At 37.5% G+C, this 27,159-nt stretch overlaps 1 protein-coding gene across 2 annotated transcripts in view; it reads right to left on the bottom strand.

The window, feature by feature from the left end:
• OPHN1 (oligophrenin 1) overlaps positions 1-27,159 on the bottom strand; it is a 503,637-nt gene that overhangs the window by 251,039 nt on the left and 225,439 nt on the right. For both annotated transcript variants that reach the window (XM_005614235.4, XM_014728949.3), the window contains exons 4-5: positions 10,510-10,571; positions 3,673-3,744 (exon numbers count right to left, since the gene is read on the bottom strand). In XM_005614235.4, the coding sequence (XP_005614292.1) occupies positions 3,673-3,744; positions 10,510-10,571 (134 nt within the window). The remainder of the gene's footprint in view (positions 1-3,672; positions 3,745-10,509; positions 10,572-27,159) is intronic.

The following is a 27,159-nucleotide window of genomic DNA, read 5'->3' on the forward strand; positions in this document are numbered from 1 at the left end:
ATCCTACAGAGCCAGAGACAGAGATCTGGAGACCTGGTGACAAGAAACTTCTCCATATACCAGTAGTCACTTGGGGAACATTCACTGTCCCAACCCTTCTCCTTATGCCTCACTCATTAACTTCTCTTCTTTCGATTTTTTAATCTAAGTTCCATCATCAATTGGACAGTTTCATGAAGAGCATTCTGTTTTCCTTGTTTTGCTGCCAATAATACTGATAATGATGATGATGATGATGGTGATAACAAAAAACACTTATTTCATACTTATTATTTACCAGGTGCTGTTCTAAGAACTTTATATATGTTAACTAATTTAATTAATTCTATGTCTATGTGTATATGAATTTTCTTCAAATACTGCCTCCTCTTGATTCTGGACCCAGAGAGCCCATGAAATGGCAGAAGCTCTCTACCAAAGGTAATTACTTTGTGTAGCTCAGTTCTACAAAATAGCAAGATAATGCAAGCCACATCTATAATTTTAAAATTTCTAGTAGGTATTTTCACAAAAGGAAAAATAGGTGAAATTAACCTCCATAATACATTTTCCTTAACTTATATCCAAAATAATATCATTTCAATATGTAATCAATATAAAATATTAATGAGATATTTTACATTTTTTCATACTGTCTTCAAAATTAACATATATTTCACATTTACAGCACACTAAGTTCTGACCAGCCAATTTCTACTACTCAATAGATACACATTTAGTTAATTATCCTTAGAATCTCAAAGAGAAGATTAGATAAGGAATTATTTGTCCATTGTTATTGTTGTACAAATGAGAAAACTGAAGCCAAGAGAGAAGTGATATCTCTCATAAAGTGGAACGAGTCCTAGACTTAAAACCAGGAGAAATGGATTTAAATCCAAGCTCTCCCACTTCCTGGTTGGATGACCTTAGACACTCCCCCTCAGTGAGCCTTCATGTCCTCAGCCGTAAACAAAGGATAATGACCTCTACTTTACAAGGTTGTTCTGAGGTTCAAATGAGAACATACACCTATATTTGTAAGGGCCTAACAAAGCACATACCACTACCAATAAAGTCACAGAAGCAACTAGCAGCAGTGCTGGATGTATCTATCAATCTGGGCCCAATTAAGAGACAGAAACCAATATAAAGAATTATTAAACTACAAACTTATTAAGCTAAAAAAAAGTAACTCTAAGATATAAGGAAATTCTATATGGCACCCTAAGGCTGAGGGAAGGTACCCAAGGAAGGAAAAATTTGGAAGGAGTTCAGATCTCACTGGAAAAGGTATAATTTACGCTACTGAATAGCAGAGAAGTTTGCTGGTTTGGCCCGGTGGTCTACAGTCATTAAGTAAGCAGGAGGCAACTCTCCAGAGTGCAGGTGGGGAACAATCAGCAACCAGTGGAATAGGTATATAGAGAGGATGGGCACACTAGGTTGCAGGTGAGCTTCACGGGCCCAGCCTTCCTCAGTGGGAACCTCCTATGGCACAAGCAGGCTGTTTGGGGGCTGGCAGAGGAAGGAGGGAGCAGCAGCTCTGTTATAAACCTTCAGTCAGCAGGTGGGCCGCATGGGGGGTGGGGCGTACAGAGGGAAGCTAGGAGACAACATGGGCGAGGAGGCGTTCAGAAAGAGACTGAGAGACCTGCAGAAAGATTATCACTAGGCGAGGCAGAGGCTTCAAGGTCATTGAGGGACCATGTATTCTGGGTGTGTGGCTGGGTCAGAGCCCCACCGGATATCAAACTCCCACTCTACTGACCCACTGTGCAGCAGCAGCCAGCAACTTCAGGACAGCCCCTTCTTCCTGCAATATCCCTCCAGCACGCTCTATTGAGAAAGCTTAACGTCTTGCTCACTGTAAAAGGAGAGATGCTTAAGGGAATTCTCTCCATTTTCATAGAACAGGTATTTAGGAGTGTTGGAAATGAGAGGTAGTAAATTGATAACACACAGGAGTAGACTGGAAGCTACATTTTCTAGTCCATAGTTCAGTGCTCTCTTTACTACCCTAAATTTTACTACTAGGATAATTCTAGATAGTTTCTTGAAAATGACTCTCACACTGAGAGTTGGTCACCTTCTTTGTAGGTGTGCAGGCTGGCCCCACTGGTAAAGAAGTAGGAGAAAAAAAAGACTGATAGGAATTTCACCTTTCTGAGTCTTAGTTTCTTCACTGGGATAATGGATATCATACATCGTACCTCACAAGTTTGCTGTAAGAATTAAGGAAGACAGCATATGTAAAATCCTCAGCCCAGGCCTGAGACATAGGAAGTATATAATAGAAATTTGTTTCCTTTCCCTCAGATAACATAAGGTCAACCACTGCAGCATATTCTTACTTTCCTTTTTCCTATTCTCATCCAGGAATGAAACTAAACCAGGTGTGAGGGTTTTCACATTACCGGTCCTTCTTCATCCTTTTTTCCCCACTGTTATGTAACAATTGTCATGTCACTTAAGTAGTTAATTATTTTCATAGCACATTTGTGATTTTAAAGGCTCTTCTCTCCTCCAATCATATACTTTCCCAATTAAGTATTTAAGTTAATGAGATTCCAGATGAACCACGTGAAATCCAGAATTCCTGGGCTATCCAGAGAACTCATTTTGCTTGAATGCCAGTCACTCAAATAATGCCCATGTCAACCTGACTGATGATATCGAGCACTGGGAACACATCCACTATTGTGCTCTTTCTTCTCAGAGCCTGCTACTTTCATATCCTTGATCCAAACTGCTTGTGATGATATTCCAGATAATAACCACTGGATGGCGTTCTTAGTCCTAAAAGGGCCAGATGCTTGGTCAAGATGCTACATCTAGTTCTGGTAGACTATCTTGGTTACATGTTGCATATATATTAGAACTCACAAAATAGGCCCACATCTAGCTGAAAAGAATAAATTTGACAATTATTCATACCACTTTACATGACACTGAAATATCAGAGCGATCCATGGGTGGTCAAGCTGGAAGCAATCTGAGAATATCTGGCACAGTGCTGTCCAATAGAAATTTTTACAATGATGGAAATGTTCTATATCTGCACCATCCAATATAGTAGCTACTAGTCACATGTGGCTATTGAGCACTTAAAATGTTACTAGCATGACTGAGAAACTGAGTTGTTAATTTTATTTTATTTGTATAGCAATTGGCTACCACATTGGACAGTACAGATCTAAATAGTATGGCTTAATGGAAAGAATGTGAGATTTGAAGCTAAAAAGATCCTCAGATCTAAATCCTGGCTACTGTCACTTACTAACTATATAATTTTAGTCATGTTCTTTATCTTGCCCAAACCTCAGCTGCCTCATTTGTAAAATGGGGATAATACCAGACCCTCACAGGATTGTTGTAATTAGAGAATGAATGTAACGCATCTAGCCCAGTGCTCAGCACATAGTAAGTAGTCTTCAAAGAATAGCTATTATTATCAACCTCCTCATTTTCCAGATGGAGAAACTGAAGCTCCAAAAGGGGAAGTATCTTGTCCAAAGTTACAGAGCTAGTTGGAAACACAGCCAGGAGCCAATTCCAGATTTTCTCATCATTTTTGATGATGAATTTTCTTGTAGAGACAAACCTTCCTCATCCCTGAAGAGGAAAGAATGGTAGCCCAAACAACTACTCAATTGCTATAAAAAATATCTTATGCATGTAGAGAAAATGTACCTTGGTGAAGCCTATTTGCTCCTTCCGGAAATTTTCCAGGGGTTTGATCAGCAAATCACTAGCATTATGTACCTAGAGAAAAAGAAAAAACACAAAACAACTTTTAAATTAGCAAGGTTCAGATTCAAGATTCCTTATTACTAGGGCATTTCCTTGTAATACACCATCCTGCAAAATGTTAACTAGTTTTCTGGGTTGTTGGGTTTTGTTACTGTCTTTTATTCCCATATTGGTCTCTTAAAATCAAATGCATTAAGAGGAAATGAGAGACGGAACTTTAGGAGTATTTCTCTGTAACTTTACTGGTAGTCTTATCTGAGTTTTTAGTCGAAAAATATCCGGAGTCATGTCCAGAAACAGACAGGGGAGGCCTGAAGTATATGTGGAAAAGAGAAGAGAAAGGGAATGGAAAATACACGAAAAGGCCAATTGCACCAAATGCAAACCATTTCATGGGAGGCAAATGAGTTAGCAGTAATAGCATTAGGATAAATCCCAGCATAAATTGTCTCCAGGCCTGCCCTGGTGTGTCATAAAACCAAAACATTTCCTTCAGACCTTGGAGTGTATTACAGCGTCACAGAGAATACTGGACCAAGCCTTCAAATTACCTAACTATAGATGCTTAGAAGCTGATATGAACAGCCTGTCCAGGTACTAAAAATACTGACATTAATATGGTTCTCGAGATATAAACACATCATCTCCAAACTGGATTCCTTGTTCAGTGGGCAGGTAGAGATATACAAAGTTTTGTCTTCATTTAAACCTTTTGGGAGATTGCATCTGTCCAAGGCAACAAGTGGGGTTTGTTTCTTCAGCAGTGTGAATTAGATGCACTTTAATGGAGGACTTAGAGAACATATCTAAAGGGCTGGATTTAAGGGCTCATTGCATTAATTTTGATATATTACAAAACGAGAAAATGAGGCACTGGCTTCCTTGTTAGATGAGATATAAAATGTCAGTAAGACAAGATATATCTTCAAAACAAAAATAGAAGACAGAGTAGAAAGCCAGTTTTGACCAGTCCTGTATTCTCCAGACTAAGAATCAATTTTTTTTTTTTTAAAGATTTTATTTTTTCCTTTTTTCTCCCCAAAGCCCCCCGGTACATAGTTGTGTATTCTTCGTTGTGGGTTCTTCTAGTTGTGGCATGTGGGACGCTGCCTCAGCGTGGTCTGATGAGCAGTGCCATGTCTGCGCCCAGGATTCGAACTAACGAAACACTGGGCCGCCTGCAGCGGAGCGCGCGAACTTAACCACTCGGCCACGGGGCCAGCCCCCTAAGAATCAATTTTTAAATTACCACCAAAAAACATGGCAAGTTGGGGCATTAGTACATATTTTATCCAAGTCCTGCAGGCACTTTGGGCCTTCTGTTTTGTGTCCAGGTATGATTCAAGGTTCAACTAAATGGGGAAACTCTCATCCAATCAAATTTCCACTAGCAGCCCTGGTATCAAAAATAAAGACACCCGTGACTCTCCTTGATTGAAAACAAGAATTTTTCTACTAAAAGTACCAGCCTGTCTCTCTTACCCACCACACTCTACATTTCCATGGATTGCAAATTATGTGCCATCAACTTTGTGCACCTACCTGTAAAAAAATTAAGTCATCAGTGTCAAAGATCTAGTACAGGGGCCCCTGCCTGAATTCCTAACCCGCAAAATAATGAGACAAAATTGTTTTCGTTTAAGACACTAAGTTTTGGAATAGATTATTATATAGCAATAGATAATTAGAAAAATTATTTCCAGTTTCACAAAGGTAACACATAAAGAACGGCCACCTGGAAACACTGAGGAAGCTTGCCTTTGAACAAGAAACAAATATGTCACTTCTAAAGAGAGTAGTATGTGTCAAACCTCTGTATGAATATTCAGCTGAGCCCTTAAATATGCAGGCACCCCAGAGATGGCAGAGTTGCCAGTTTTTCATGATACAAGGGGAATTTTCTTGCATAAGCAAGGGTGCCAGCAACTTCTCACACAGGGTCCATAAGGCCACTGCGCTTTACATATTTGGCCCTGTCTTAGTCTAGGAAGGTAGTATATGATTCACTGAAATCGAAATCCATAGTTTTCCCTTAATTGCTTTGGCAATACTGCTCCTAGTCTCATACAACACAAATAGATACTCTGAACTTTTTCCTTTCTTTGACACTCATTCATTATTATACTACTTTCTACTAGAACATAGAGCTAGAGATGTAAGAAAAGGTCACACTGAAACTTGACTTTTTTTTTTCTTTTTCATGCTATTTTATCCTTAAACCCCTTAGAAGTCTAGCAACTAAACTTTTAAGTAAACTTGGCCTTTATTTAACTTTCTGATCACTGCATCCATATTGTAAACTCTCTAGGAGAAAAGCTCTTACCTGCTATCTTAGGGTACAATCCCCAGCATGATAAGTGACACTCTAAACACATTAGTGAGTTTATCTAATCAGGTTCCTATTGAACGAAGCCCAAATTAACACTAGATCGAGCATTTAGCAGAATAGAGAATGGTATTCAATCCAGTAGTACAGGATTGCTCGTAAATCTTTGATGGTTAACCAATTACCAAAAGAAGGCATTGAGGATGTACTGTTTGAAATATTATGGGCCTCTTTAGGTCATTCTTGGCAGTCCTCAAAGACAGACCTTACATAGTGCCAACAGAGGTCCCATTTAGAGTCAGAAATGTATCTAGGCAAGCATCTTATCCTCAATAATACAGGAAGTCTGTTACCCAGACTTTTAAGGGTGACCGTCTGAGGTACTACAACCTCCCCCAAGGTACTGTTTAAGAAATCACAGCTGGGATGCTCCTCCTCATTTCTTCCCTCCATAGTTCCTTCCACAATTTAAATTCATTTAGGAGAATGACTAGACATTTGCAACTGCCACATGCTAGGGTTGTGAACTTCCATCCTGTTCTTCTAAAGCTTCTTTTGGCTTCTTACATAAAGGATAAAAAACTGCTTAACACCTCGCAGATTATCCATATTGGGGTACAGGAGTCCTTTTACCACAGTTCCAGGAAATGGGAGAGGTGCAGCAAAGCAATGAATTCCTGGCATGTTGTGAAAGGCCCTCATTGAGCCTAACCTTCACAGCATTCCTGGAATTAAGTAGTAAATGGGGAGCCAACATTCAATACATGATTGAAGAGTTGTAGGGACAAAAGGGCACAATATAATTAAGGACAGAAGAAAGTGAGTCAGTCCTGTGGAAAAGAGCCAGCAAGAATGGTGAGAAAAACAACATTTCAAAAGATGGATCCTACTTCAATATTTTAGAGCTTTGTAATTGGGTGAATAAAAGAGATCAAGGAACAACTAAGGCTGAAGAGAAGCACAGCTGAGCTTTCTAATGATATCTGAATGAAATGGGGGCAAATGCCTTTGAGAGCAACATTGGCAGCAGTCCACAAACTCTTCAGGCAGAAGAAAACATTTATAAGAGTGTGGATTAGCTAGTGGGCTGTCTACCAGGCTCCAGGGAAACTACCAATCTTGGTCTTTCCTTAGTATCCTTAGAAGCAAATCTCTTAAACTAAAGAAATTCCAAGTCAAGTTTCCACAAGCAGGATCTTGGGGGCAACAAAAGATAACTAGAAACAACACATATAATCAGTGTCCTTTGTTATTCATAAACCACTTCCATATTCATTATATCATTTGGAGTAGTTACAACAACCTTGGGGTTGTTGGGAGATGGGGATTCTTTTCCTTATTTTACATATAAAGAAAGAGAGACTCAATAAATAAAGTGATTAGTCTGAAGTCAAGTAAGTTAGTGGCACAGCCATTATTAGAGCCTAAGTCTCTAATTCCCCTCCCTCCAAGCCTTGCCCTCAATCCGACTTTTCTAGGAGCCTAGATGAAATGGTAGCAGTATTTTGAGAAGCCAGTACCACACTTTTGAAAAGGAAGTGTGATTACAGATTAAAGAACTCTTACTATTGGAATAAATGAGCTTAACAAAACTGAGCTGCCAATAGGATGTCATCGGGAGAAAAAGGGAAAGTGGACCTCTTTGTAGTCCTCTACAAAGTTCCCACTTTACCCTCACACTCCTAATAAAAACAAATATTGACGAACTTCCACATTTAAGTCCCAGATAGGTCTGGGGGGGCAACAACCTGCATTTCTAGCAATTTCCCAAGTGACATTGATGCTGCAGGTGTAGGGACTACACCAAAAAATTATTGCTTAAACTGTTAAAATAGAGTTCACAAAAAAATGAAATACTTAGGAATAAATCTAACAAAATATGTACAAGATCTGCATGAGCAAACTATAAAACTCTGATTGAGGCCAGCCCTGTGGCATAGTGGTTAAGTTCAGCACGTTCCTCTTTGGCAGCCTGGGTCCATGGGTTTGGATCCCAGATGTGGACCTACACTACTCATCAGCCATGCTGTGGCAGTGACCCACATGTAAAGTGGACTAAGACTGGCACAGATGTTAGCCCAGGGCTAATCTTCCTCAAGCAAAAAAAAGTAGGAATATTGGCAACAGTTAGCTCAGGGCTAGTCTTCCTCAGGAAAAAAAAGAAAAAAATCTGATGAAAGAAATCAAAGATCTAAATAATGGAGAGATAATCCATGTGCATGAATAGGAAGACTCAATATTTTTAAGATGTCAGTTCATCCCAACTTGATCAATAGATTCAATGCAATCCTAATCAAAATCCCCACAATTTATTTTGTGAATATTGACAAACTGGTTCTGAAGTTCAGACTCGACTACAAGACTTACTACAAAGCTACAGTAATCAAGACAGTGTAGTATTAGTGAAAGAACAGACAAATAGATCAATGGAACAGAATAGAGAGTCCAGATATAGATCCACACAAATATAGTCAATTGATCTTTGACAAAGGAGCAAAGGTAATTAATGGAGAAAGAATAGTCTTTTCAACAAATGGTGATAGAATAACTGGACATCCACATGCAAAAACATGAATCTAGACACAGATCTTACGCTCTTCTCAAGAATTAGCTCAAAAGAGGTCATAGACCTAAACATACAACGTAAAATTATAAAACTCCTAGAAGATAACATAGGAGAAAATCTAGTAAACTTGGGTTTGGTGATGACTTTTTAGATACAGCACCAAAAGCATAATCCATGAAAAAAACAATTGATAATCTGGACCTCATTAAAATTAGACTTCTGCTCTGCAAAAGACACCGTTAAAAAATGAAAAGACAAACCACAGACTGGGAGAAAATCTCTGAAAAATACATTTCCAATAAAGGACTTTGCATCCAAAATATACAAAGAACTCTTAAAACTAAACAATAAGAAAGCAAATAACTCAATTAAAAAGTAGGCAAAAGACATGAACAGACACCTCACCAAAAATGATCTACAGATGGCGAATAAGCAAATGAAAAGATGTTCTACATCATATGTCATCAGGAAAATGCAAATTACCACAACGACATACCACTACACACCTATTAAAATTAGTAAAATCCAAAACTCAGACAGCCATAAATGCTGACAAGGATGTGGAACTACAAGAACTCTCATTCATTGCAGGTGAGAATGCAAAATGGTACAATCACTTTGGAAGACAGCTTGGCAGTTTCTTACAACACTAGACATATTCTTACCACACAGTCCAGCAATTACAATCCTTGAAATTTACTCAAAAGAGTTAAAAACTTACATCTACACAAAAATCTGCACACCAATGTTTATATCAACTTTATTCATAATTGACAAAACTTGGGAGCAACCAAGATGTCCTTCAATAGGTGAATGTATAAACAAACCATGATACATCCATATAATGGAATATATGTATTATAATATAATATATATTATATATAATATATATAATAAATACGTATATTGCTCAATGATAAAAAAAATGAGCTGTCAAGCCATGAACAGACATAAAGGGACTTTAAATGCATATTGCTAAGGCAAAGAAGCCAATCTGAAAAGGCTACTTATTGTATGACTCCAACTATATGACATTCTAGAAGAGGCAAAATACAGTAAAAAGAAAGATCAGTGTTTGCCAGGGCTTCAGATGTAGGGGAGACAGGGAGGGATGACTAAGTTGAACACAGGGGATTCTTAGGGCCGAGAAAATATTCTGTATGATGATACTATAATGGTGAAGACACATCACTATACATTTGTCAAAACCTGTGGACTGTTCAACACAAAGAGTGAACCCTAATGTAAACTACAGACTTCAGTTAATATTGTGTCAACATTGGTTCATTAATTGGAACAAATGTATCACATTTGCAAGCTATTAATAATACGAGAAACTGTGTGAGGGGAGGGGCAAGAAGAGAAAGGGAGTATATGAAACCTCTCTGTCCTTTCCACACAATTTTTCTGTAAAACTAAAATTGCTCTAGATATTAAAGTCTATTAATTTTTAAATTAGACTTTAAATGTAAGGGAAAAAGTTTTCACATACATTTAAACAAAACAATATGTCAAATATACATAAAGCCCATATTATAATTTCTGGAAGCAGAGAAAGACATAAATAAATAGATAATTTGTTTAAGAACACTAAAAGACCACAATTTTTGTCAACATGTTACAACTTGGTTTAATGTCCTGCAAAATCCTTTCTCGCTGAAATGACCAGGGATAGGATTTCCATACCAATTTCTCTCTATCTAATGCTAAATTCTTGGGGTGGGAGCTTGAGAGAGAATAACCAGATATATTTCCTGCCTTTACAGTACCAGGTAGCAATAAGACAGAAACCAAAATAACAGAGCATCAATCCAACTAATGTGGAGAAGAAAAATCCCCAACACCAGCCATGATCTGGGCTCCAGGTCCAGTATTAGTGACCTACCATCATCATCCTCTCATTTTCTACTTCATTGAGCAATTCAGCAAATTCCTTGAAGGATTCAGCTGGAAAAATAGAATAAAAGATAAACCAAGTTAATCATGGTACTTGATAGGCAAGTGGCAGAGATCTATGTGACAGGAGGTAGGAACCAGTGCCCCAAGCCCACATAGCCACGAGAGGAACGCAGCAAATGTAAGGCCAAAAGGAGAATCTGTTATGTGTCTGTTGAATGTTTCCTTTCCTTTTTTTGCCAACCCTCCTACCTGAGAGGTTTTTTTTCCCCTTCAGTCTTATTGAGATATAATTGACATACAGCACACTATAAGTTTAAGGTGTACAACATAATGACTTGAATGACATATATTGCAAAATGAATACCACCATAAGTTTAGTTATCATCCATCACCTCATATAGTTACAAATTTTTTTTAACTTTGTGATGACAACTTTTAGGATCTACTCTCTCAGCAACTTTCAAATATACCAATACAGCAGTGTTAACTATAATCATCATGATGTACATTACACCCCCAGTACTTATTTATATTGTAACTGAAAGTTTGTACCTTTTGACCACCTTCACCCAATTGTCCCACCCCAACTCCTGCCTCTGGCAATCATAAATCTGATTTATTTTTCTATGAGTTTTGTTTTCTGATTCTACATATAAGTGAGATTATACAGTATTTGTTTTACTCTGACATATTTCATTTAGCATAATCCCTCAAGGTCCGTCTATGTTGTCACAAATGGCAGGATTTCCTTCTTTCTATGTCTGAATAATAGTCCATTGCATAAATATATATGTATGTATGTATGTATGTATACACACACACCCCACATGTTCTCTATACATTCTTCTGTCAATGAACACTTAGATTGTTTCCATGTCTTGAATATTATAAATAATGCTTCCATGAATATGGGGGTGCAGATATCTCTTCAACGTAGTGATTTTGTTTTCTTCAGATATATACCCAGAAATAGATCATAAGGTAGTTCTATTTTTAATTTTTTGAGGAACCTCCATACTGTTTTCCATAGTAGCTGTACCAATCTACATTCCTATCAACAGAGCACAAGGGTTCCCTTTTCTCCACATCCTCACCAATGTTTATCTCCTCTGTTTTTGATGATAGACATTCTAACAGGTGTGAGGTGATATCTCATCATGGTTTTGATTTGCATCTCCCTGATGATTAGTGTTGGTGAGCACCTTGTTATGTACCTGTTGGCTATTTCGACATCTTTTTTGGAAAAATGTTTATTGAGGTCTTTTGCCCATTTTTTAATTGGATTATTTGTGAGTTTTTGCTATTGAGTTGTATGAGTTCGTTATATATATTTGATATTTAAGTTCTTATCAAATATATTATTTGCAAATATATTCTCCCATTCTATAGATTGCATTTCGTTTATTTCTTCTTTTGCTGTGCAGAAGCTTTTAAGTTTGATATAGTCCCACTTGTGGATTTTTCATTTTGTTGCTTGTGTTTTGGGTGTCATATCAAAAGAAGCATTGCCAAGACCCATGTCAAGAAGCTTTTCCCTATGTTTTCTTCTAGGAGTCTTATGGTTTCAGGTCTTACATTTAAGACTTTAATCCATTTTGAGTTGATTTTTGTTAGTGGTGTAAGATAGGGGTCTAGTTTCATTCTTTTACATGTTAATATCCCATTTCCCCAGCACCATTTACTGAAAAGACTTGTCTTTTCTCCATTGAGTACTCTTGTCTCCCTTGTCAAATATTAGTTGAGCATATATGCACGGGTTTATTTCTAGGCTCTCCATTCCATTCTATTGGTCTATGTGTCTGTTTTTATGCCACTATAACACTGTTTTGATTGCTATAGGCTTATAATATAGTTTGAAATCAGGAAGTGTGATGCCTTCAGCTTTGTTCTTCTTTCTCAGGATTGCTTTGGCTATTTGTTTCCATGAATTTTACAATTTTTTTCTTCCTACTTCTGTAAAAAATGACACTGGAATCTTGAAAGGGATTGGTTGAATCAATAGATGGCTTTAGGTAGTATGGACATTTTAACAATATTAATTCTTCCAAGCCATGAACACAGGATACCTTTCCATTTATTTGTGTCTTCTTCAATTTATTTCATAATGTCTTGTAGTTTTCAGTGTAGGGCTTTTTCACTGCCTTCCTAAATTTATTCCTAAGCATTTTATTGTGTTTGATGTTATGGTAAATGGGATAATTTTCTTTACTTTTTTCAGATAATTCGTTGTTAGTGTACAGAAACGCTACTGATTTTTGCATGTTGATTTGTACCCTGTACCTTTACTGAATTCGTTGATTAAATCTAACGGGTTTTGGTAGAGTCTTTAGGATTTTTTATATATAAAACCATGTCATCTGCAAGTAGAAGCAATTTTACTTCTTCCTTTCCAATTCTGCCTTATTTCTTTTTCTTGCCTGACTGCTCTGTCTTGGACTTCCAGTACTATGTTGAATAGGTGTGGTGAGAGTAGGCACCCATGTCTTCTTCCTGATCTTAGAGGAAAAGTTTTCAGCCTTTCACCATTGAGTATGCTACTAGCTGTGGGCTTATTATATACGGCCTTTACCATGTTGGGGTACATTCCTTCTATACCTAATTTGTTGAGAGGTTGTTTTTTTTTTTCCCTGAGGAAGATGAACCCTGAGCTAACATCTATTGTCAATCTTCCTCTTTTTGCTTGAGGAAGATTACCCCTCAGCTAACAGCTGTGCTAATCTTCCTCTATTTTGTACATGGGTCGCTGCCACAGTATTGCTGTAGAGTGATGTAGGTCCACACCTTGGATCTGAACCTGCAAACCCAGGCTGTCAAAGCAGAGCATGCCGAACTTAACCACTACACCACGGGGCCAGCCCCTTGTTTAGAATTTTTATCATGAACAGATGTTGGACTTTGTCAAGTGCTTTTTCTGCATCCATTGAGATGATCATGATTTTTATTTTTTATTCTATTAATGTGACATATCACATTTACTGATTTGCATTTGTTGAACCATCCCAGCATCCCACAGATGGATCCCACTTGATCATTGTGTATGATCCATTTAATGTGCTGCTGAATTCTTTTTGATAGTACTTTTTCTGAGAATTTTTGCATCTATGTTCATCAGGGATATTGGGCTGTAGTTCTCCAAGAGTTCTTTCATAGCTAATATTTCATTTAATCCTCACATCCACCCTTAGGAGTAGCTGAGACTTCTCTCATTTCATACACAAAAAAAAATATTAGGGGAAGGGCAATGGATTTGCTGTGTAAATAAAAGCAGCACTAGAATCCTAAGACTTGAGTTTGGGTCCCTGCTTCACACTATTCACCAACCCACACAAATTTCTCTCAATTTAGCCCTTCCACACCTCAATTTCCTCATCTGTAAAAAGAGAATATTACTAATTATTACTTCAGAGTAGTTATGGAGACAGAATGAAATAATGAGTTACCAACAGATTTTGTAAAGTTTTGCGTCATTTTTCTTGCTTTTAGAAGCACTATGGTCAAGTAAAAAGCACACTTGACCTTTGGCAAGTTACTCAAACTCTCTTAGACCCACTTTTCATGCCTATAAATAATAATTCCAATCTCACAGGGCTATTTGATGATTAAATAAGATAATACATGCACAGCTCCCAGCACATATGGTAGCCATTCAATAAATGTTAGTTCTGTTCCTTTTTGGGTCTAAGGCAGTGATATTCAACACTGGCTACACATTAGAATCATCTGAGGAGCTTAAATATCAATGCTACATCCCTTTCCAGACAAAGTAAACCCAGATTAACCTGCTAAGTGTCAGAAAGATTGGTTGGTGGGACACAATGCAATTGCAGGGGCGAACACCCAGAGGTTGAATCAGGAAATAAAGCTTATTTACCTGAAAGTATGTTCTTATATTGAAACAAAATAAAAACGAACAAAACAAAATGACAACAACAATAAAAATATGTTCTAGCAGTACAGAGAGCAATAAGACCGGGCTACTCTCTTGTTCCTTTTTGTTTTATTCTTATTATATTTAACCATCATCTCTCTGACCCAATTTAATCAGAATCTGGATGACAGGTCCAAAAACAAAAGCAAGATAAACACCTTATTCCACAGTAACAGAGGTGACTCAGATGGTCTTATCCAGCTCTTCATGTGATGCTTCAAACCCTGGGCAACATCCACCATTAGCAGCCATCCAGTTTCTGCTCATACACCTCCAGTGACAGTAGTGGTAACCAAGTTGTCTTGGTGTGCCCAGGACTAGCACAGTTATAAAGCCAAAAGGTCCACATTCCAGGAAACCACCCCCGCCCCAGTTCATCCAGGACTGGTAGTCACCTTAAATGACAGGGGCTCATTCTCTCCTGCAGCAGGCTATACCTCACTTTCAGAATGTCTCTAGTACAAAGTCCTTCCCTAATATTAAGCCTAAATCCATCTCTGCATTCTAGTTTTATTTCTCCTCAGGTTCCTGAAGAGCTTTTGTGGGACTGTAGATAATAAAGGTATCTAGTATGCTTGAAAGATGAGGAGGATTGTAGTTTAGGGGACAAGATAGAAAGGCAGAAGGAGCACGATCTTTAGAGAGAGATAGACCTGGATTTGCAGCCTCATTCTATCATCTTCTTGCTGTGTGACTTTTGATAAGTGACTTGACCCTTTTGAGCTTCAGTTGCCTAACCTGTCAAATAGGCATGATGATATACACAAGAGTGTTGTTGTAAAGACTAAATTAGAAAGTAAATGTAGAGTGCCAACACATAGTAGATAACAAACATTACGCCTACTCCCCCATCCCAGCTTTCTACTCTTCTAGAGCCAGTTCTGCCGCTTACTGGGAAGGTGACTGGGAAAGTCAGTTCTCCTCCCTCGATTTCAATTTCTTCGTATACCAAAAAGAAAGAGATAAATTAAGCTAAATAGCCTCTAGTCTCCCTTCAAATTCTAATAACTACTATTGTAAAATTCCCAACTTCTCACCAGACACTGTAAGAATATTCTCAAATGATATCTGAATTAAAGAGAACATATTGAAAGCCTGGAAAACAAATGCACCCATATTAATATTTTTAATCAAAAATATATTTCCCTTCCTAGGAGAACTGAACAAGTAATCCAGCATTTCTAGTACCAAAGAAACTAAGTTCAGGATCAATACAGGAGACCAGGCAATGGTACTTCTTTCCTCTGAGGATTAAGTTACCGCACACACCCACGGAAGTCATTTTTGCAAACACTGCAAACTAAAAGCTCAATCTCAGCATAGAAAATAAAAATACCCTAATCAAAAAGAGTAAATAAGGCGGGGGGGAGGGGCGGCATGGTGGTGCAGCGGCTAAGCTCGCACGTTCCGCTTCTGCAGCCCAGGGTTCGCCGGTTTGGATCCCAGGTGTGGAAATGGCACCGCTTGGGAAACCATGCTGTGGTGGGTGTCCCACATATAAAGTAGAGGAAGATGGGCAGGGATGTTAGCTCAGGGCCAGTCTTCCTCAGCAGAAAAGAGGAGGATTGGCAGCAGATGTTAGCTGAGGGCTAATCTTCCTCAAAAAAAAAAAAAGAGCATATAAGAAAAAATGGATATGTTCAATGACCTCCTGTCCCCTAATACTTTATGCTACAAAAAGAGAGAGAGATTTTTGTTATTCTGGCAATTTTTCCAGGCAAGATCAGTTAGCCTCTAAAGGAAATATGACAAGTATCATATTGGAACATTTAAAGGAAAAAAATAATTTCCTGAAACCTAAATGTGCCAAGCACTTTAGCTGACAGTTTAATCCTCACAATAACTTTATTAGGCACATGTAATTATCCCTAATTTGAATGAGCAAACTAAGGCTCACAGAGGTTAAGCAACTTGCTCAAGGTCACACAGGAAGTAAATGGCAGAGCTAGGTTTCAACTTCAAACCTCTCTAGCTGCCACAGCTAAAGTCTTGCCACTGTCACACTGCTCACACTTCTCCAGGTAGAGGTATTAGGTTACTAAATAACATCTGAATAGATTATCAAACGGAGATGGGGGAAGCCACTATTACCAGCAGCTCAGCTTTTAAAATGAGTCAGGCTTCATCACCACAAGGAAAGAAATTAAAAATTTGACAATATTAAGGATGTATCAAAGTGAGCTTTGGCTAAAAGATTACATCATGTTTGAAACTGAGATATTATTTACATATCATAAAATGCACCAATTTAAAGTGTACAACTCAGTGGTTGTTAGTATATTCACAAAGTTATGCAATTCTCACCACTATATAATTCCAGATCATTTTCATCATCCTCAAAATAAATCACAAAACCCATTAGGATCACTCACCATTCTCCACATTCAGGCAACCACTAATCTACTTCCTGTCTCTATGGATTTGCCTACTCTAGACATTTCATATAAATAAGATCATATAATATGTGATTTTTTGTGACTGATTTCTTTCACTTAGCATAATGTTTTCAAGGTTATTCCATGCTGTACTGAGTATCAATCCTTCATTTATTTTTATTGCCACATAATTTTCCATTGTATAGGTATATCACATTTTTTTAAACATTCATGAATTGATGAACATTTGCACTGTTTCTATTTATTGGCTATCATGAATAACGCAATCATGAACACTTGCATGCAAGTTTTTGTGTGGATATAATCTTCGTTTGTACTTGTTATTTTTTACTGCAGTGACATTGCATTATAATATTATACAGCTTTCAGATGTACATTGTAATATATTTCGAATTCTGTGTAGATTGCATCATGTTCACCACCCAAAAACTAATTATCATCTATCACCTCATATGTGGGCCTAATCCCTCCTTTTGCCTTCCCCCTGGCCCTCTTCCCCTCTGGTAACGACCAATCCAATCTCTGTTGCTATGTGTTTGTTTGTCGTTGTTTTTATCTTCTACTTATGAGTGAGATCATACGGTATTTGATGTTCTCCCTCTGACTTATTTCACTTAGCATAATACCCTCAAGATCCATCCATGTTGTCACAAATGGCCAAATTTTGTCATTTCTTATGGCTGCGTAGTATTCCATTGTGTATAAATACCACATCTTCTTTATCCATTCGTCCCTTGATGGGCACCTAGGTTGCTTCCAAGTCTTAACTATTGTAAATAATGCTGCAATGAACATAAGGGTGCATGTATCTTTATGCATTTGTGTTTTCAAGTTCTTTAGATAAATACCCAGCAGTGGAAGAGCTTGATCATATAGTAGATCTATTCTTAATTTTCTGAGGATACTCCATACTGCTTTCCATAGTGGCTTCACCAGTTTGCACTCCCACCAGCAGTGCATGAGTGTTCCCTTCTCTCCACATCCTCTGCAACACTTGTTTCCTGTCTTGTTAATTATAGCCATTCTGACCGGAGTGAGGTGATATATCATTGTAGTTTTCATTTGCATTTCCCTGATAGATAATGATGATAAGCATCTTTTCATGTGCCTGTTGGCCATCCACATATCTTCTTTGGAGAAATCTCTGTTCAGATCTTTTGTCCATCTTTTAATTGGTTTATTGCTTTTTTGCTGTTAAGACATATGATTTCTGTGTATATTTTGGATATTAACCCCTTATCTGAAATATGGTTTGCAAATATCTTCTCCCAATTGTTAGGTTGTCTTTTCATTTTGTTGATGGTTTCCTTTGCTGTGCAGAAGCTTTTTAGTTTGATTGTGTCCCATTTGCTCATTTTTTCTTTTGTTTCCCTTGCCCAGTCAGACATGGTACTTCAAAATATGCTGCTAAGAGGCATCGATGTCAAAGAGGGTACTGCCTATGTTTTCTCTAGAAGTTTCATGGTTTCGGGTCTTACATTCATTTTGAGTTGATTTCTGTGCATGGTGTAAGGTAATGCTCCACTTTCATTCTTTTGCACGTGGCTGTCCAGTTTCCCCAACACTTTATTGGAGAGACTCTCCTTTCTCCATTGTATGCTCTTGGCTCCCTTTTGAATATTAGCTGTGCATAAATGTGTGGGCTTATTTCTGGGCTCCTGATTCTGTTCCATTGATCTGTGTGTCTGTTTTTATGCCAGTACCACACTGTTTGGTTAACATGGCTTTGTAGTATATTTTGAAATCAGGGAGTGTGATACCTTCAGCTTTGTTCTTTTTCCTCAGGATTCCCTTTGCTATTTGGGGTCATTTCTTCTTCAATATAAATTTTAGGATTCTTTGTTCTATTTCTGTGAAAAATGTTGTTGGAACTTTGATAGGGATTGCATTGAATCTATAGATTGCTTTAGGAAGTATGGACATTTTAACTATGTAAATTCTTCCAATCTAAGAGCATGGTATATCTTTCTATTTCTTTGTGTCTTCTTCAATTTCTTTCAACACTGTTTTATAATTTTTGGTGTACAGATGTTTTACCTCTTTGGTTAAGTTTATGCCGAGATTTATTTTCTTTTTGTTGCAATTATAAATGGGATTGTATTCTTAATTTCTCTTTCTGCTACTTCGTTGTTAGTGTCTAGAAACACAACCAATTTTTGTATGTTGATTTTGTATCCCGTGACTTAACTGCATTCATTTATTGTTTCTAAAAGTTTCTTAGTGGATTCTTTAGTGTTTTCTACCTATATAATCATGTCGTCTGCAAAGAGTGTCATTTTCACATCTTCTTTTCCAATTTGGATCACTTTATTTCTTTTTCTTGCCTGATTGCTCTGGCTAGGACTTCCAATACTATGTTAAATAAGAGTGGTGAAAGTGGGCATGCTTGGCTGGTTCCTGTTCTTAGAGGGATAGCTTTCAGCTTTTCTCCATTGAGAATGATATTTGCTGTGGGTTTGTCACATATGGTACTTATATATGTTGAGATATTTTCATTCTATACCCATTTTATTTACAGTTTTTATCACAAATGGATGCAGTATCTTGTCAAATGCTTTCTCTGCATCTACTGAGATGATCATGCGATTTTCATTCCTCATTTTGTTAATGTGGTGTATCACGTTGATAGATTTGTCGATGTGTAACCATCCCTGCATCCCTGGAATGGAACCCAATTGATCATGATGTATGATCTTTTTAATGTATTGTTGTATTCAATTATTTGTTGTATTTGTTAGTATTTTGTTGAGGATTTTTTCATAGATGTTCATCAGTGATATTCTCCTGCAATTTTCTTGTCTTGTGTTGCCCTTATCTGCTTTTGGTATCAGGCTACTGTTGGCTTCGTAGAATGAGTTAGGAAGCCTCCTGTCATCTTCAATTTTTTGGAAGAGTTTGAGAAGGATAGGTATTAATTCTTCCTTGAATGTTTGGTAGAATTCACCAGGGAAGCCATCTGGTCCTGGACTTTTATTTTTTGGGAGGTTTTTGATTGCTGTTTCGATCTCCTTACTGGTGATCGGTCTATTCAAATTCTCCATTTATTCTTAGTCCAGTTGTGGAAGGTTGTATGTTGCTAAGAATTTATCCATTTCTTCTAGATTATCCAATTTGTTGGCATACACTTTTTCATAGTATTCTCTTATTATCTTTTGTATTTCTGAGGTGTCCGTTGTAATTTCTCCTCTTTAGTTTCTGATTTTATTTGAGCCTTCTCTCGTTTTTTCCTGGTGGGTCTAGCTAAGAGTTTGTCAATTTTGTTTATCTTTGCAAAGAACCCGCTCTTGGTTTCATTAATTATTTTCTATTTTTTCATCTCTATTTCATTTATTTCTGTGCTGATTTTTATTATTTCCTTCCTTCTGCTGATTTAGAGCTTTCTTTGTTCTTCTTTTCCCAGTTCCTTTAGAGGCGCTGTTAGATTGCTTATTTGGGATTTTTGTTCTTTGTTGAGGTAGGCCTGAATTGCTATAAACTTCCCTCTTAGAACCATTTTTGCTGTGTCCAATAGATTTTGGCATGTCATATTTTCATTTTCATTTGTCTCCAGGAGTTTTTTCATTTCTTCATTGACGCAATCACTGTTCAGCAGCATTTTGTTTAATCTCCACATTTTTGTGGATTTTCTCATTTTCTTCCTGTATTTGATTTCTAGTTTCATAACTTTGTGGTCAGAAAAGATGTATGGTATTATTTCAATGTCCTTAAATTTCTTGAGACTTGTTTTGTGAACTCATATGTGATCAATCCTGGAGAATGTTCCATGTGCATTTGAAAAGAATGTGTATGCTGTGATTTTTGGATGGAATGTTCTATATACATCTACAAAGTCCATCTGGTAAAATGTGACATTTAAGGCCAGTGTTTCCTTATTGATCTTCTGTTACACATTGGTGTAAGTGGAGTGTTAACATTCTGTACTATTATTGTGTTAGTCTATTTCTCCTAAGTCTGTTAATAATTGCTTTATATATTTAGGTGTGCCTATGTTGAGTGCACAGATATTTACAAGTGTTATATCTTACTGTTGGATTGTTCCCTTTATCATTATGTAATGCCCTTCTTTGTCTCTTGTTACAAATCTTTTTTTAAAGTCTATTTTGTCTGATATAAGTATTGCTACCCACACTTTCTTTTCTTTGCCATTTGCATGGAGTATCTTAATCCATCCTTTCACTTTCAGTTTGTGAGTGTCTTTAGGTCTGAAGTGTGTCTCTTTTATGCAGCATATACACGGGTCTTGTTTTTTTATCCAATTAGCTGCCCTGTGACTTTTGATTGCAGCATTTAGCCCATTGACATTTGAAGTACCTATTGATAAATATGTATTTATTGCCATTTGGTTACTTTTTTTCTGGGTGTTTTATTAGTTCTTCTCTGTTCCTTTCTTTTTCTCTTGTTCTCTTTCCTTGTGGTTTCATGGCTTTCTTTAGTAATATGTTTGATTTATTTCATCTTACTTATTTGCTTGTATATTATAGGTTTCTGGTTTGTGATTACCATTAAGTTCCTATATAATATTCTATATTTATAGCAGTATATATTGAGTTGATAGACTCTTTAGCTTGACCTCTAAAAACTCTAGTTTTTCACTCCCTTCATCCCACATTTTATGTTTTTGAAGTCATATCTAATCTCTTCTTTTGTGTGTGTCTATCCATTTCCCTCATCGTTCAAATAGGTAATTTTAGTACTTTTGTGTTTTAACTTTCATATTATCTTCCTAGGTGGTTGATCTCCTACCTTTACTATATTTTTACAATTACCAGTGATTTTATTGGCTGTTTTTTTTTTGGCAGGGGGGGAATAATCTTTTATCCCTATTTGTGGTCATCGCTTTCCCAGGTAAGTAAGTTCCTTCAGCATTTCTTGTAGAACTGGTTTCATGGTGATAAACTCCTTTAATTTTTGTTTGTCTAGGAAGCTCTTTATCTCTCATTTCATTCTGACTGAAAACCTTACTGGATAGAGTATTCTTGGCTGTAGGTTTTTTTGCTTTCAGCACTTTAAATATATCATGCCACTCTCTTCTCGTCTGTAGGGTTTCAGCTGAGAAGTCCGCTGATAGCCTTATGGGCTTTCCTTTGTAGGTCACCTGTTGCCTTTCTCTTGCCGCCTTTAGGATTCTCTGTTTTACTTTAACTTTGGACATTGTAATTATAATGTGTGTTGCTGTGGGCCTCTTTGAGATAATCTTGTTTGGAGCTCTCTGTGCTTCCTGTACTTGGATGTCTGTTTCCTTCCTTAGGTTAGGAGAATTTTCATCTATTATTTCTTCAAATAGATTTTTTTGCCCCTTTGTCTCTCTGTTCTCCTTGTGGAACACCTATAATATGAATGTTAGTGTGCTTGATATTGCCCCAGAGTTCCCTTAGACTATTCTCATTGTGTCTAATTCTTTTTTCTGTTCAGCTTGGGTGATTTCCTCTAGTCTTTCATCTAGCTCACTGATCCATTTTTCTGTACCATCTACTGCATTGTTGACTCCCTCTAGTGAGTTTTTCATTTCCAGTATTGTATTCTTCATTTCTGATTGGTTCTTTTTTACATGTTCGAATTCTTTGTTGATGAGCTCATTGTGTTCATCCAGTCTTCCCCCAATATAGGTGAACATCCTTATGAGTTTTTGTTGGAACTCTTTGTCAGGTACATTGTTTATTTCTGTTTTATTTAGTTCTTTTTCTGGGGTTTTCTCCTCTTCTCTTGCTTGTAATGTATTCCTTTGTCTCCTCATTATGCCTCTTTCTCTGTGCTTATTTCTATGTATTAGGTGAGTCAGCTATGTCTCCTGATCTTGGAGAAGTGGCCTTATGTAAGAGATGCCTCTTGGGGTCCAGCAGTGTGCTTCCCTCTCATCACTGGTCCAAATGATCCAGGAGTGACCCCTTTGTGTGCTACTGTGTCCTTCCGCTGTGGCAGGGTTGCTCTTACTGCAAGTATCCAGGGAGTCTAGTCTTTGCCTCCCTGGCCAGCTGTTTGTAAATCTGGTTTGGGGAGCCTCAGCATTGTTGGCTGCAAGGTCTAACAACACACTCCTGTTGCAGCTTTCCTGTTAATTGGGTAGGTACCTAGTGTAGCTGGTTGCTAGGCTCAGAGGCTTACAGTTGCTGTAGGCCTCAGGCCTACAAGGCTGTTGTCAGTTCTCTCAGGAGTGCAGCTGAGTGAGGCTAGCTGTAGGCGTGGGAGTACTCAATTGTTTCAGGATTTGGAAGGTGGGGCTGATCCTTTTTATGGCTATTTGTGAAGCACAGGTCTTCTGCTGCTCATAAGACCTGCCCCCCAAAGGTCCACACACACCCTCAACACAGTGCTGGTCTGTGCACAGTTCCCAACCCCCTGGAGTGTACCCCAACACCCCACTGCAGAGGCCCACAACTCTCCACCAATGCCTCCCACAGTCCTCACACAGGCCCTGCCCCACAGAGGTGGACACATTCACCTGCCTGTAGAGGATCAAGGCACCCAGTCAATGCAGGTTGACAAGTAGCCTGAGGGCTTGCTGTTGGGTGGGGCCGGTCCCTAGCAGGGACTGCCTACCCTGGCTGAACTAGATTAAATCTGCACTCTAGTGGGTGTGGCAGACCCCTGGGCTAACAGGCCAGGGGAAGAACTTCAGTGGCATCTGCCAGGGTCTGTGTCAGCACGTCTGGACTAGGTTACAACTATGGCCACCACGAATTTCTCAGTCTCTAGAGAGGTCTCTCCTCTCAGCGAGATGCACCCAGAGCCTACCAGGTGAGTCTCTTTTCACCAAAGGACTGCCAGTCTTCTTTCCGGTGATTTTAGGTTGCTGTCTGAGGCATGTGAGTTTGTGCATGGGCCCTTTAAGACCCAGGTTTTTTCAGCTTTCATCTGATAGCTTCTCTGGGGATATTCCTGGCTGCAGTTAATAGCCAGCAAAGCCAGATAGTAAGACCCTCGTCTTAGTTGTGCTGAGTCTGAAGGATGCTCATAGCAGAGCAGTATCAGGCCCCCTTCAAGACCTCACTCCTCCAGGGAGGGCTGCATACCTTAGGGTGGCTCCTGCCTGACTGGCTGAGAAACTCCGCTGCTCCTGAAGGTGGCTTTTTTTCACTCCAGAAGGTATTCCTGCCTCTTCAGCCTTAGTCAGGACTTTCCATTGTTGCAGGAGTTCTTTTTATCCAGTTTTAAGTTTTCTATCCAGGGCAATTTTTCCAGAAATAGTTGTAACCTGGTTGTGTTCACGGGAGGTGATGAGTTCAGAGTCCACCTACGCCACCATCCTGACGAGATCCTCTGGATATATGCTTTCAGTTCTTTTGGGTATATACCTAGGCATAGAATTGCTGGATGATGTGGTAACTCTATGTTTAACTTTTTGAGGAACTGCCAAAACTGTTTTCCAAATCATCTATGGAATTTTATGTTACCAAATACAATGTATGAGGGTTCCAATTTCTCCACATCCTTGCCAATATTTGTTCTTCACTGTCTTGCTAACACTCACTAACCTAGTGGGTTTGAAGTAGTATCTCATTGTGGTTTGATTTTACCCTAATTACTAAGGGTGTTTAGAATCTTTACATGTGTTTATTGGCCATTTATATCTCTTCTTTGGATAAGTGTCTATTTAATTATTTTTCCCATTTTATAATTGTGTTATTTGTCTTCATTGTTGAGTTGTAAGAGTACTTTATATATTCTAGACAAAAGTCCCTTATCAGGTAGATGATTTGCAAAATTTTCTCATATTCTATGGGATGTCTTTTCACCTTCATTACAGTGTCCTTTGAAGAACAAAGGATTAAAATTTGTTGAAATCCAATTTATCTACCTTTTCTTTTGCCGTTTGTACTTTTGTCATATCTAAGAAACCACTGCTTAGTCAAGGTTATGAAGTTTCTACCTTTGTTTTTTATTCTAAGAGATTTATAGTTTTAGCTCTTACATTTAGCTGCTTGATCCATTTTGAGCTAATTTTTGTATATGCTGTGAGATAGAGGTCCAACTTCATTCTTTCACATGTGTCTATCCAGTTATCCTAGCACCATTTACTGAAAAGACTATTCTTTCCCCATTGAATTGTCTTGGCACCCTTTTCAAAAACCAGCTGACCATAAAATAAGGGATTATTTATAGAGTCTTAATTCTATTCCATTTATCTCTATGTCTGTCCTTATGCCAGTACCACACAGTTGTGATAACAATATCCTTGTAATGAGTTTTGAAATGAGAAAGTGTGAGTCCTCTGATACTTTTCTTTTTCAAGATTGTTTAGCTATTATAGGTCCCTTGAAGTTCCATATCAATTTTAGTATCTCCCTGACAATTTCTGAAAAAACAGCAGCTGAGATTTTGATAGCTATTGCATTGAATGTGTAGATCAATACGAGGATTATTGCCGACTTAATAGTAAGTCTTCTGAGACATGAACATGAGATGTCTTTGTTTTGGTATCAGAGTAATGCTGGCCTCAATGAAAAAGTTGGGAAGTGTTCCCTTCTCTTTAATTTTTTGGAAGAGTTTCTGACAGGATAGTGTTAATTCTTTAAATATTTGGTAGAATTCACCACTGAAGTCATCCATACCTGGTCATTTTTTATTTGTGGGATATTTTTAAGTGACAAATTCAATCTCTTTATTTGTTATATGTCCATTCACATTCCCTATTTCATGAGTCAGTTTCTGCAGTTTTTATTTTTCTAGGAATTTGTTGATTTCAACCAGGTTATCTAATTTGTTGGCATAGAATTTTTGTACTGTTTCCTTCTAATCAGTTTTATTTCTGTGATGTCAATAGTAATGACCTCTATTTCATTCCTGATTTTAGTAATTTGAGTATGCTCCTGGTCAGTCCGACTAAGTGTCAATTTTGTTTATTCAGGAAACAAATGTTTGATTTTGTTGATTATCTCTATTGTTTTTCAATTCTCTATTTCAATTATTTCCTCTGTAATCTTATTTTCTTCTTTCTGTTTGTCTCAGATTTAACTTGCTCCTCTTTTTCCAATGTCTTAAGGTTGAAGGTTAGGTTATTGATTTGAGATCGTTTTTCTTTCTTAATATAGGAATTTGAAGCTACAAATTTCCCTTCTGTTTTAGCTGCCTTCCATAAGCTATGGTATACTGTGTTTTTGTTTTCATTCATCACAAAGTATTTTCTCATTTCTCCTATGATCCCCTCCTTCTTTAATCCATTGGTTATTTGGGAGTATGCTGTTTAATTTTTATATATTTATGTATTTTTCAACTTTCTCTTATTGACTTCTAACTTCATTCCATTTTGTTCAGCAAACATAATTTGTATGATTTCAATTCTTTTAAATGTATTGTGGCTTGTTTGGGGGCCTAACCTATGGTCTCTCCTGAAGAAATTACATGTGCACATGAAAAGAATATACTCTCTGTTCTTGGGTGAAGTGTTCTGAAAATGTCCGTTAAATATAGTTGATTTATGGTGTTGTTCAAGACTTCTATTTCCTTGTTGATCTTCTCTCTAGTTGTTCTATTCATTATTGAAAATGGAGAGTTGAAGTCACTAACTACTATTGTTGAATTGTCTAATTCAATTCTTTGTTTTGCTTCATGCATTCTATTTTGAGGTGGATATATATTTGTAATTGTATGTCTTTCTGATCATTGACTCTATTACCATAATAAAATGTCCTTACCTCTATTAACAATTTTTGTCTTAAAGTATTTTGCCTGATATTAATACAGCTGCTTCAGTTCTATTTTACACTAATTGCATGGTATATCTTATTCCATCCTTTTACTTTCAACTTTAATTCCGTTGATGTTTTTTTACAATATATATTTTTAGTTATTTTGTTAGTGGTTGTCCTGGGAATTACAATTACCATCTTAACTTATAATGATCTAGTTCAGACTAATACCAATTTATTTTCAATAGTATAAAAGAACTTTGGCCTTATATAGCTCCATTCCCTCTTCCTCTTTTGTGCTATTACTTTATACAGATTACATCTCTATACATTATAAGTCCATCAGCACAGTTTTATAATTAACGCTTTATGCAATAGTCTTTTAAATCTAATCAGAGAATAAAGGAGTTAAAAACAAATTACAGGGGCAGGCCCGGTGGTGCAGCGGTTAAGTTCACACATTCTACTTCTTGGCGGCCTGGAGTTCGGATCCCTGGTGCAGACATGGCACCGCTTGGCAAAAGTCATGCTGTGGTAGGCATCCCACGTATAAAGTAGAGGAAGATTGGCATGGATGTTAGCTCAGGGCCAGCCTTCCTCAGCAAAACGAGGAAGACTGGTAGTAGTTAGCTCAGGGCTAATCTTCCTTAAAAAAAAATTACATTTATACCGTTTCTTATATTAAC

Source organism: Equus caballus, chromosome X, assembly GCF_041296265.1.
Source record: "Equus caballus isolate H_3958 breed thoroughbred chromosome X, TB-T2T, whole genome shotgun sequence".
Taxonomy (NCBI): domain Eukaryota; kingdom Metazoa; phylum Chordata; class Mammalia; order Perissodactyla; family Equidae; genus Equus; species Equus caballus.